The 13,105-nt window shown below is 44.4% G+C and overlaps 1 protein-coding gene across 1 annotated transcript in view; it reads right to left on the bottom strand.

Annotated features, from left to right (window-relative positions):
• The window catches only part of T265_07748 (hypothetical protein), a gene marked incomplete at both ends in the record, with an annotated part of 48,222 nt that extends 36,251 nt beyond the window's left edge, over positions 1–11,971 (bottom strand). Inside the window, one exon of the mRNA XM_009173347.1 lies at positions 11,663–11,971. Coding sequence (XP_009171611.1) covers positions 11,663–11,780 — 118 coding nt within the window. The remainder of the gene's footprint in view (positions 1–11,662) is intronic.
• Positions 11,972–13,105: the final 1,134 nt, after the last annotated feature.

Here is a 13,105-nt window from a genome sequence, read left to right as displayed (position 1 = left end):
TTACCCTTGTTCCAACTTATATGAATGAAGACAACCTTAATTTTTTGGGAGAAAACATGTGTGGTGTGTGTGTGTGTGGTATGTGGTCAGTCCACCTACGCTGTTGTTTGACCTCTTATTCTTCAATCCGCTACAAATGTTTCCCCCTTGATTTGTTCACTTGCTATGTTGATTTTGTTGTAGCGCACGGATTCAGAAGAACGTAAATCATGGAACAAGTATTGACAGATTCATAGAAATATGTACTCCCGCCGTGGACCGGCGGAATTCAAAAGTATTCTTCCATCAAGTTTCCCAAGTTGTGTCCAGTAAAAAGCGAGAGTTCATCGGGGATTTGTTCATCAGCACAAATCGACCACAGCTAAGGACCAGTTCTTCGAAGTTCACGTCGACGAAGGATCAACAGACATGACTTCTAGTGAGTAGCCCGAACACACTCCCCGTATGACGGACTGAAAATTTAGCTGGAATTCAGCTGAATCTCCTGTTAAAACCTGATTAGTTTGCAAATGGGTGTATTTCGCGACTTATCGTGATTGCGTTTATCCCTCTTCGTGAACAGCACACTAGACATTAGACAATTACTCGTCATTTGAAAGCCTGTTTGTTGTATTGACTGACACTTTACCCACTTCGGAACTGTTTAATAGTCTTTTGCAGCACAGGATCATATGTGGTTTTCAGTGATCGCTTAAACCGAAGGAACAAGATGCTAAACAAAAAGGTTGTCGGATTTAGCCGAAGAGAGCAAATTTTGAAAGAACACTCCTCTATAGCTTACGGAAAAACAACATATTGCAAATTTTTAACGCTACACACATGACGCCTAACGTCCCTACAGCAACAAGTTACTGATCCCGAATCACCTTCCCATGGGTTCCACTTATTGTGACGACGTGTGGTCCCATAAACCATAAATACTTCATGGGTCTCGATACCGCATGGATGCAGATTACAAGCTTGCATTCCACTGCTGACCCTATCGCTCCGTTATATACCCGTTGCTCACGCTTTCTGAGGACCACATGTGTATCGATGATACATTTAGCGCGAGATGGCTCATCTAGTTAGAGCGCGAATTCACTGACCGGAAGGTCCATGGTTCGAACCTGACCTCTGCCTCTCAACTTCTTCTGTCTAGGCTTGGGCAACCTGACAGTATCCCAGCCCTCGTGCTTCCTTCGGGTGGCATGGCAGCTAGGCACCGAAAGAGTGCTACAGCCGAACGATTACTATTATTATTTTACATTTAGCGCTGCTTTGGGATGTCAGTTTCAGATGATTAGCACTCATCATTTACTATGAGATCAATAGGCATAATGAGAAACAAAGAAACAATGAGACGTTGCCATTGACAGGCAACACTCGCACGAACTGCCCCAAGGCGCAAGTATAAAATTCGCATTGAATCGTAACCCGGAAACATAGCTGCTCAGCTTTCGATGCAACTGGGTGCATACGTAGAGACGACTTGAGGAGATTAGCAGCAGTTTCGACCTATCTGAAGAATGAAATGTCGGTCAAGTAGTATTCTGCGTAATTGCTGCGCGGCAACAATCAAGGCTAGCATTTCTTGTTTAATCTGACTCAACCTGTTCTTTGTCGGTGAGAGCGAGAGAGATATCTAAGAGGGAAACTGTTTAGAACCAGTAGTAAGCTGGTAAATTAGGACCACATCGATCTCGCATTATAAGGCATCTGATACCACAATGATCGAAATTTTGGGGTTGTAGTGAATTAGCAGCAAGTCAGACGTAAATACATGTTCAACACAACATGAATGCAAGTAGTAGCTTTCGGTCTTACGATGATAATCCATTCAAAGGGTCGCAATACCCCGCAAAGGTTGGTTGTCACGACTCGATAGGCCTAAGATTGCAACTGTGATCGACTCCAAGTGACTACGACTGTGCATCACGAAACTACTCTCCTGGTAGTAGCTAGTGATTCGAATGCCCGCTTGTACTGACGCTTCAAATGCTCACCAGGCATGGAACTCATCACATTTGAGTCGTTTTAATGTGTTGTATCTAAGGCGAACCTGAAAAATTCGTATTCATTTCCTACTAGAAAATGATTGATGAGCGTTCAACACCGCAACGTAGGTGGCTATATTACTATTCGCGAGGGGAGTTGTGTACTACCAGCTATATGTAAGTCGCTGTTTAACTGAGTTCGAGACTCACCAGATAATAGAAGTGGGTGTTAATGAAATGCTGGAGCATTGTTTAAACCTGTTGAAAAATCTCGAAGTATCTACTTCGGGAACCACCAATTTTCCGAGGTAGGCATTGAGTATGTGTAAGATGAATGCTCGTCTGCATGTTCCAATCTACCAGGGTCGGGTTCCAGAATAGTTGGGTGTCATGTGGGTATTCTCGGTCGGAAAACTGGGAACTAAGATACCAGGAGTCCCGGGCGTTAGTTCACCACCCAAGTCCTACTTGAATTATCTCCGAACAATCAGTTCGTAGCGTTTGGAGAATAGTAGAAGTATGTGTTTCACAGGTGAATTGGGATGGGTACCATTCCGAAAGGGTAGGTTAATTACATCAGTCAGCCATAACAATACATGCCGCAATGCGAACAGGTTTAGTTGGCACGCTTTACAAACTGAAGTTTTGATCCCGTCAATATGCAGCAAATCAAGGTTAACCACATTCACAAAGCAACGTGCATTATGTGAAGATCTGATTGAAAAGGGAACTCCACACTCCATTTTCCTCAAAAACCTCAATCGATTTATACTGGTAGTCCAAGCAACATGCGCAATTGGATTATACCTAGAGCAGCTAGTAATTATCTGTGTTCAATAGGGTATATTAGCCATATCGATGCAGTGCAAAGCTGAAAATCATAAACAAGGTATCCTATTTGAACCACTATGTAATTTCACAAATGAGATTACTTGGATGGTGCAGTTACGGGAGGAACGTCAAAGTGGCTGGTGGTGAACGTATTCCTTTTTGGCTGGCACATGCAGAACGGGACCCTGATTTACAATGATGGGGTGGTATCCGTTGTCGGATGAGTCTGTCACACCGAAAAAACCGGATGGACTCCTGCACACAAAAGGTTTTGCCATGCGCCGCTCATGCTGGGCCGCTTCTCTAACCGGCTTAGGCCCCATGGGATAAAACCGGAGGGTTAACAGGGAAAGACGATTCTAGAGCTGTCAGCGCTGCCAGCCGTAGGCCTAGATTTGTCACATGAGCAGGAAACAATCAAACAGTGCATGCAAAGGATGATCTGGTGGGCCACACCAATCGCATGACTTACTCAAAGCACACAAATGGCTGGTTAGCACTAGTCAGTATTCAGCCAATTTTAGCACCGCTGTAACTTCAATAGTCCGGAATGACCGAACAGAGCGGGTAATATATCAGGTAAGTCGTTGAGTGATGAACGAAGTCGCCCAGTGGATAACATCGCAGACTTTTTTTTTCGACGGCCAGAGGTCAAATCCAGACATGGACGCCCTTAAATTGGCTATGGTTTTCGGTCTTGAAATCTTGTAAACGTGAGAGCTTCATCATGCAAAAGGCACTTGCTGGCATGCAAAATATCTTAGGCAAGGAACAACTAGGCAATCCAAACTTATCAACGGTGAATCACTTAAGGTTCTTATACGTTTGCGCAGCAGCGTACGCTCTCCGGACGTGGGAGAAGGCTACCAATCGGTGGCCGTTGATCAGATGGCAAGTAGAATGTTCGCTGAACCTGACCACTGATTTGCACGCGTTGCGTCACTGTGTGAGAAGAGATCGCCAGTGTGCAGTTGGGCATTTCATACCACATATCGACAAATATGGTTCCTGAAGATATAAATCGGTGAAGCGCCAACTATCTATATTCTAGGACATAAAAGTGGTCTTATCGGGATTTATATTGCGAGTTGGTGGCAGCAAGGTGATGAAACTGGAGAGATTCAATGTTGTGATACTTTTGAACAGTGTCGTATTCTTCCGGTCCCGTAACGTTTGTGTCCTGTACATGGTTCTTCATACTCTGACATTCATTTTGTCAGATCTCACAGCGAGGCATTTGATTGCAGTTCGAGTGACTTCGTTTTCACATTAGCATCCTCTGAAGAACAGTGACCACCAAAAGTGGTCAGACAGCCCGAAACATCCCACAGATTTGTCGGCTTCCGTTCTTGGTTTACAAATCCATTTTACGCCAGGAGTTATTAATGGCGTGTTGGAAACTAAGAGGAGCAATGTGCAGGCACCTTAACCAACCTATATACAGTAAAGTTATCGTAATTGATTGACAGGATGCCTTAAGAACACCTCTACAGGTCATCTGGATACGGATCACTACTAGGCCATCGTAGCCGTCAATTTGATTACTTATTTTCGTTCGGCCAAACAGAGGTCGCACTGTGTTGTTTTACACATAGCATTTTTTTCGCAAACTATCTTCATTTTTAAGCACTTTGAAATCACGGAATTGAAGTTCACTAGCATCCTTTGATAGTCTTGAATCTAAGGTTGTTAAATCATCTGCATTACAAGTTTGCATACGTCGAGAAACTGAAATGTTGTTTCAAATTTAATTTTATGTTCGAAGGCCATAAAAAGTGAATTTAGAAAAATCACTGGCATCCCTGCCACAGGGCATATACAGAGTGAAACAGGACTTCGTAAATACAAACAAGAAAAATCCTAGAACAAAAAATATGAACGAAAAGACATCTACCCCAGAGCCCTGTGAGGATTCGGACTATATTACTTCCTGACCCACCGTAAAAGTCAGACAAGGAGTTATGTAATGGCACCGACAGACATCAAACGTTAGTCCGTCAGGCACGTGTGTGGGGTTTCCATTGAGATTTCATCCTGTCAGTGCTGAAGGGCCAAGAAGCACTGCATGGATGTTTGACCCTTACCTGGAATCATCAATTGTGCGTATCTCACAAAACGTAAGGGATTTTCATGTCCGCGGCCTCCCAGCTGGTAGTTTGAACAAGTAAACTTTCGGCCACGAGCGGCTGATTAACTTGCACTCAAACAGGATGTGGCATCACTCACTCTCCAGATGGAACAAGTGGTTAGATTGCGAATTTACTGACCGGAAGTTTCGTGGTTCGAACCCGACCTCCGGCTCTCAACTTCCCTTGTCTAGGCTTGGGCGACCTGGCATTATTCCCAGCCCTGTGCTTCTTTGGGGTGATATGGCAGCTGGGCACCGAAAGGGTGCTACAGCTGAACTCTTCAGTCACGGGAAACATCACGAAATCAAGCATTGACCGATGAATCATATGTAAAATCCCTGTTTATATGTGTGGCAGAGAGCAATCATCCTCCGTAGTTCCGTAGTAAAACATTTGTCCGGTAAGCTAGAGTTCGCTATTTAGAGTCCACCTCCAAAGAGGGACATTCAAAGGCTCTATTTGGACAGGCCAATTGATAAGGAGGTTCGAAATGTTATGCGATATCCAGATTCACCAATTTATATTCGTAGGATGTGGCAGAGCTGTCTTCTTTCTATCGAGCTGACAATTTTCACTTCTGTCGTGAAACCCCAACTGAAAAATCCAATGGACTATGTCACAGAGTAATCCTACCAAAGCTCCTGTGTGGGCGTCATACTCGGGAGACTAATCGCACGTCTGTCACATCCATGCGGGCTACTGCGTTGCTGTGACCTCCGCACAAAGCCACAAGCCCGCATACAAGCGCGGACACTTGATACGGTTACCTAGCCTAGACGGGTTGGAAGCATGTGACCATGAGCAGAACGATTAGAAATTTAGGGGGCGCTAGGTATTCGCACGATGGAATTGAATTTTCGAAAGCTACGACGTCCCTCTGGACAAAAAGAGACAGGAAATTGAGTTCAGAGTACGAGTTCAGCCTTGCGAGCTCCATCTAAGCATTCCGGTGTATCAGTGGTGCTAGGAAAGCATTCCGCTTGACTTTCTCCGCCAGAAGTATAATTGCTTCAGTGGACGATGAAATTCGGTGAGCTGCAAAGATATCAATGTAGATTGGGATGGTTTTTGGCTTGAGCACATGCGCGACAAAATGAAATATTTTGGCGTAAAAAATTTCCTTCTACTCTCAAAGCTTTTGCATCTAGGAGCATTGTGCGACTAATGGGCTCCAGTTTAGAGAGGACGAAGTTTACGAACGTCAAAATGTTGCAACCAGCAATGTGAGCAAGAAACTGACCGATAACAGTTCAGTCCAAATGGAACTAAAGCCATGACCAAAAATCCAACACATGCTGGGATTTGACAACAACATGCTTGGGTACTATGTGCTGAGTTTGATAAATGCAGAACTGAACAATATCGTCCACTTCAACGAAAAGATTAGCTTTGAGTACAGGAATGACTTTTGTTTCATTACTACCTAGCGTGCTGGGGGACCAGCTAGAAGAAACCATACAGTAGACTTTGGGTGGATAAGAAAGACTGCTACCGATGTTTTACGATACCCCCTGATTGGTGATGAATGCAAAGCGTTTATCGTTTTTCGGCCCTGATTTATGTACTCAAATACCGGTCGGTACTTACTCAAATAAGGATGGCAAAATGAGTATCTGAGTCAAACGCAGGTCAACAAACCATGGTTATGTCCTGCATTCGATTAACAGTCATGATTACTACTAAGCACTTGTGCTGGGCTTTCCAGGTTGATGAAGGGTTTAAAGCCCATGAAGCAGTCTTGAGTGGTTAGAAATGTATGGACATTCCCTAAAACTGTCAAGAAGAATTTGAACACTATGGATATCGCCCCTCCCATTCGAGCCAGCACACAATTGTAGGTGGCATTGATAAAGCATACGCCCAAGTAAAATGCGTCGAGCCGAACTTCGTACACATTTCTAGGAGGGCTAATCCTGTCTTAAATTTCTTACGTATTCTTATATGGCAATAGTGCCATCCGTTGAGGTAACAATGGGATCACCATTGTGACTGCTAAAAGCAGGATTTACCGCAAGGTAGTTTTCGTCAAAATAACTATTCTGTGGTTCATAGAGAATTTTCTCGTACTCCCAGATTTGTCACCATATTTAATGTCCCTATTTGTGTTTGCACTTCGGAGGAATTATTCCAGGACATATGCCAACTACTCAAAGACCACGGCTTTGAAAGCTTCTTCGAAGTAAAAACTCAATTGCAGTTTATTTCAGTTAAAACCCCGTTTTTCACACAAAAACACCGCTCACCTAATGATGCTCTCTGCGCCCTTTAATCTAGTTCTAAGTGAGAGACTCACTTGAATTTCCACTGAGTCTTACGTCAACACCGAGTCAATTTTCAAACGAAGGGTGAAAACAGAATATGAGCAATTTCATGCTAACGTAGAGAAAAAAGCTCGATCAAAATTCGAGAACCAAGCCTACTTTACGAGCCCCCCGAAAGGTAAAAGCGGTAGTGGACTGTCCGAGTCCTTCAGCCACCTTACAAATGGTAGTGATTCGCATATTGAATCGTACCATCCAATAATGAGTTCTTCCCGCCTTCCAAGTTAAAGCAAGCAGACCGGCGTCGCAACGTCTAGTTTGTCCCACATGATGACCTCATAAACAACAGAACGATGGATGTGGAAATGTGCAATGGGGTGGAATAGTGAACAGAGTAAATAAGGAGAACCTAAACCGACCCTAATATAAACGGCTTCGACACCACGTGATTAGTCCGCCTATTTGTCCGAGCGGAAACTGACTTACAAAACATCAGGTTAAAAACAACTGGTCACAGTGTCGTCTGCGCGACAAGCTAAACTGTCAAACTATCGGTTCATGATTCTCCTCATGCCAGATCTGATATTTTACGACTTTTCACCTGGCAGACTGTTCATTAGGTGTCCCTCTCCTAATCTGTGTTAAGTCCTCTTCAAACTTGTCCTGCGTATGGCGGTGGAACGACGACAATCAAGGAACTGGCACAAGTTCTTCAGTTCGCTGACGGGCGGATTTCACGAATGTTGTCATATTAGGATCCAAAAACGATCCGAATCTCATTCTCACACCTTGTGGAATCCGAGATAAATTTGGCATGGGAACGCATAAGAACAGTGTTGTACACACACGAAATGCAACCGGCTATTTCCGCAACATGTTTCGGGTGTAGGACTTTAACAGAGTGGGAAAATGCCTTGCGCTTCCAACGGGCTTCCTAACTGCACATCTGTCGTCAACATTAGATAAATTCAAATGCTTACTAGACGAAAGAGTCAAAAAAAGAACTTCAGGCGAGCCTAATATCATATGAATTTGACCCACAATCAATATGCCAACAGTTGGTGTCTTCAAAAGTGGCGAGTCCCATTTTAATCCAAACCCACAGAACTGTTCCCCTGTGGGAATTCCCTTGCTGAGTTACCTAAAGAGGAAACTAACGAAGGTGGTGGAATGCATGCTTACTAGAATCCGTCAACAAAAGCTTAAACCACTCACACTAGGAAGCCCGTACAAAAATTTCCTCTTGAAACCAAACAGGTCATTTAAATTGAGGCCCTCTTCATAGCTCCTTCACATATACCTTTGGATAGGTGGTGCTAGTTTGAGTTAACCGTTATGTTCTCATCAGCGCCTACCAAAACCCCATTCTAACCAACTAGATGAGTAGTGACCGATTTTTAGCTTACGGGACCACCAGTATTAATGTATAATGAGCCAGGACATCATTGCTGTATTCACTATCACATCCGTATTGTATCATCCTCGACTGTTGATCAAAGCTTTATTCAGCACCAGAGTTGAACTCACCATGATAACGCAGTTAGCTACACAAATAACCTCCATCTGAAAGGGTGCGAAATCTACCTCGATGACAAACCATAGTTGTCCAGCCAGCCAAGCGAACAACCGCATTTACATGAACTAAAGTCAGAGAAGAGATAAGATGGAATGTGATTTGAAGTGAAAGTGATACGGGTTTTTACGAGTGTGTGTGCCGACCCTCGGATGTTGAACTTCAGTCGCTTGTGGTTTCGAAAGTTTCAATAAGTTCAGGTGTGGAGTTTCACCAGTAGCAGCTTGGTCAGCTGCCTGAGTAGAATTCAAGCAGAAATCAGTTCCTGATCGATTCGCCCCAAACGGGCTTCGACTCCATTCGAGGTCAAAGACTAAGTCGAGATCAGCAGATTGTGATTGGGTGGAATAGCCCATTATGATAAGACGCTTACAAAGTCCCGCAGTCACGGATACGTATACCTGGTTCGCTGACCGAACTTATCATGCTTCCGTATCAGTAATTAGTTCAAAGTACCCACAGCAATGGAAGATTGATAACCTCTCCAGGTGAGCAGATCTCGCTTATCTAAATCCGTATCAGTGAGTCCTGTTCATATCTAATACCACAAAACTGCGGAGAGTTGCTCACCCGGTGGATGTTGTCAGCACAGCGGATACTAATAAGGCCCTCAAAGAGCTGCACTTTTTCAGGGATATATGGGCATGTAAGCATGTAAGTAACTAGCATACATCAAGCTTGTGAAAACAGAGGATGCTGGGGCACTCCAGTCAAACTTATCCAACCGACAAGAAATGGGGATCTGTTGATTGAATGTATGCACTTGTTATAGTGACCGCCCGAGAGGGAACGAGTGATGTTTATGTATTTTTATCTCTCCATGGCTTTTTTGTGCCTCGATGTTTCCAGCCGCGACCACAATGCATAGTGGGCAACTGAGGACGCCTTTGAAAGAACTCTTGAGCCCAAAACACTTGTGTGCCGATGTAGATAGCACTGTTCGTCTTGTCGATTCTATTTCACATGCAGCAAGAGCGTTTGCAAACCTGCGACTCTTCCAAATCTCTCACAATCCAGGTAACAAATTATTTCAGGATCGGCGGAACTCACGCTAAGCAGGAATAGTAGTAGCAGCAGCTTGCAAAGCAGTATTGTAGAAATCCGACCAGAAAACAGGACATACTGACCAGAAAGCCAGAGCTCACAAGTAACCACGAGGAATTGGTTCACAAGCAATGGGATGTAATACAGAAGAGACAGTAGTATGTTTTGTAATATCTGCGACAAATCCTAGGAACAGATGATCTAACATAATACCTCCGAAGAAATTATATCAATCCCGTCTAGTCAACAGGATCAGATCATGAAAACAGCTAGGTGTCCGGATAAACAAAGCTTATCCTACGGTTAAAAAGATCAAACTAACAAATGAAAGCTTTTCCAGAGTATGGGTTGTTGGAAAAACACACCGTTAGCGTATCGTTTTGAGGGTCTAGCACGTCTTTACATGAAAAGTGCTCCCCTCTTCCTCGACGAGGATGTAGGTCGGCTGGTGGGTAACCAACAAGAGCCGTATAGCACGCTTCTGTACCAAGGTATTCGAATTTCTGTTGCATCTGGGTGTTTTCGACGTCTTTCGCAAGGGTGAGATAGAATATTCCTTTTCGGTGCATAACTGCCAGGAAGTATGATGGCTGGGCTAAGGCGAGGTCGCTCATACCCAGACAGAGTAAGTCGAGAAGCAGAGGTCGGGTTCGAACCACAGACCTTCCGGTCAGCAAATTCGCGCTCTAACCACCGAGCCATCTGAAGTGACTACACATCCATGACTACTACATACGATAACGTAACATGAACCCACGTTCATCAGTCCCATCATTTAGGCTAGCACAACCTAGAGTTTGTATCGACTCTGCTAACCTCTAAGGAGAGCCACCAAGAAAAATAATTGATCTGCAGGACACATTTTTATATTGCTGACAGGTGGACATCTGAGTACACATGTGTAACCTCCCTCTATCGTTCAGCTAAGCTTCAACCATTGATTCTGCTTTAAAGAATTCTGCCTTGCGCGAACCTACGACTGACACATCGCCTAAAGTCAAGCCAAACCAAGAAGAGTATACTAGTATCGGGAGTGGCGCATCAGCTGAGGTGTTGACAAACGTAAGTATAGTCTCGGATGGGCACGGAGTGACTGTCTAGAATGAGAAGAAAGAGAAACATGGTGCTGGTGATTGTTCCCTCGCTATCATATCGGCCCAACATGCAGTCGAATGTGATGCTGACTCTTTGCTCCACTAACCAATGATCATTTCACATCGAGGGATATAGCTTCATCAATTCGCCAAGGTTGTTATTGGACTGGGACTACCTGACAGTCACAGCCATTGACTTGTGTTTGCTCGCAATTTCGGGCTTTCTGCGTACTTACAATGCTCTTATGCGTGGTGCGTGACTTTCACACCTGACCCAGCATGACGGACAATTTGTGCCTTTACTGTGTTAGCGCTTACTGTGCCTTGAAGAGCATTCAACAGTGTTTGTCCTTTCTTCGGTTTCTGGGCTTTACCCGTGTGTTTCCATACCAAACATTCTTACACATGTTGAGAGTCATTCTGCCCAACTGAGCCAACTGGTGGCATACCTTCGAATGGGGCGCTTCCCTCCTTTTAGCTAGTATTCTCCTAGTATTCTCCTATACGCCCTTCTACATCTCTCGCTCGGATTTGTTCTCCATGTTTGTAATCATGCTCCTCAAGGAATTCTCAATACAGTGTATGTCCTATCAGTGACTGTTTATTCATAGGCCCAGATACCCGATTCGGCCGACAAGTTCAGAGACGTTTTCAGCTTCCGATAGGGTTTCGACCTGACAATCAGATGGTCATCAACTCCATTTGGGAATTTTGACGTATTGACAAATGGTGGATTCAAAGAATATTTACTCACCGAGCAGTAAAAGCTTAACATCTTTGGCAGCTTGCATACCATCTTCTTTCAGTTTCTTGTCAATGTTCTTGCTTTGCTCCAGTGCTTCACGCTCCTCCTTGGAAAGCGTACACCCCATTACAGCTTTGTTCGTGAAATCCCAGGTTTGAAACTGGATGAGTGTTCGTGGGCAGTTGAATCACCCAAACGCCGTTATGGCTAAATCCACTGCACAGATGGTATTCCAAATAGTGTGGGCAACGAAAACCAAGCGACGTTGTTACTTGCTTGAAACGAATTCAACCTGATCCCGCTCTATCGGCTTACGCCAGACAGCACTGTTCCGTAAAAGAACGTGCTAAGGCTTGGACGGTAACCGAGGCAACGATTGGCGGTATAGGCGTGGTGTGGATATGCGCACAGGCATGAGCGTGTGCCCATTGGCGTGTGCGCTTGTCACAGTTGTCCGCTCTGCCAAACCCATTGCGCGTGGGCGTACGCACTGAAGGGAAGGCGATTGTCTGCCGCATAATCAAACTAGCTCAGGTCTGATTGGTCTATCAGTTCATCGACCGAGGCAGCCCGGAAAACTGCCACACCAGGGCATGGGAGAGATATGCGTTATTCAGCAATTGGTCACTCCGAATATAAATCGAGTACGTTCGCCATCGATCGTTGCAGTATAAAACAGATGGTCATGCTCCTAAATGCTTGAACACTCCGGTGCAGGTGAGAGGCGGCCGAAACGAGCCGGATACTACTCTCTAAACGGAACGTGATCCAAGTTTTTTCGACTAAACCCCACAGCAAAATTATGCCACTACATGCTTGGTTGTTAACTTTGGTTGTACGTGATCGTCAGGCGGGCTTTTTCGTCTTTTCGTAGTCACATATTATGTCTGCCATATCGCGCTCTTTTGTGTGGCGTGTTATGTATATAGTCCACTGTTAACATCGAAGGATGACTATGAATACAGAGGTTCACAATAGATTCGAAAACACTGGGAAAGTTCTATCTTGAGTTTAAGACATTCGGCTAGTTCAAAGCCGAACTGCACCTTCGTCTTCTCTTGATAGCAGCAAGGCACACTTTGGCTTCCTAAACTAATCAGCTGCAGAGTTAACCTATAGAAACCTATCTTGTGTAAAACTGTAACATCTATACAGCACATTATGTTGAAGAATTTTCCGAGGTAGCGACCACTCTGAGTTCCAGAATAAGTCAAGGCTAGTTCACAAACCCAGTATTTAGGCACTGAGTTGAAGCCTTGATAAAGCACAAATGCGACCTCATCTTGCCCTTGAAGCACCTACAGGCCTCACCAACTGCCCGCCAAATAAGGTCAGAAGGATGCGCTGATTTAATGGACTGACATCTGAGTCCCATAAAGAGCGATCAGCCGAAACTTCTGTAGTGCTAACCTAAATTACTGCTGACGGTCTCACCGTTAAATTGCAGACTTT

This window comes from Opisthorchis viverrini (assembly GCF_000715545.1).
Source record: "Opisthorchis viverrini unplaced genomic scaffold opera_v5_181, whole genome shotgun sequence".
NCBI lineage: Eukaryota > Metazoa > Platyhelminthes > Trematoda > Opisthorchiida > Opisthorchiidae > Opisthorchis > Opisthorchis viverrini.
Note: the sequence above shows the minus strand (reverse complement) of the source record. Positions and strands in the feature narration are given on the sequence as shown.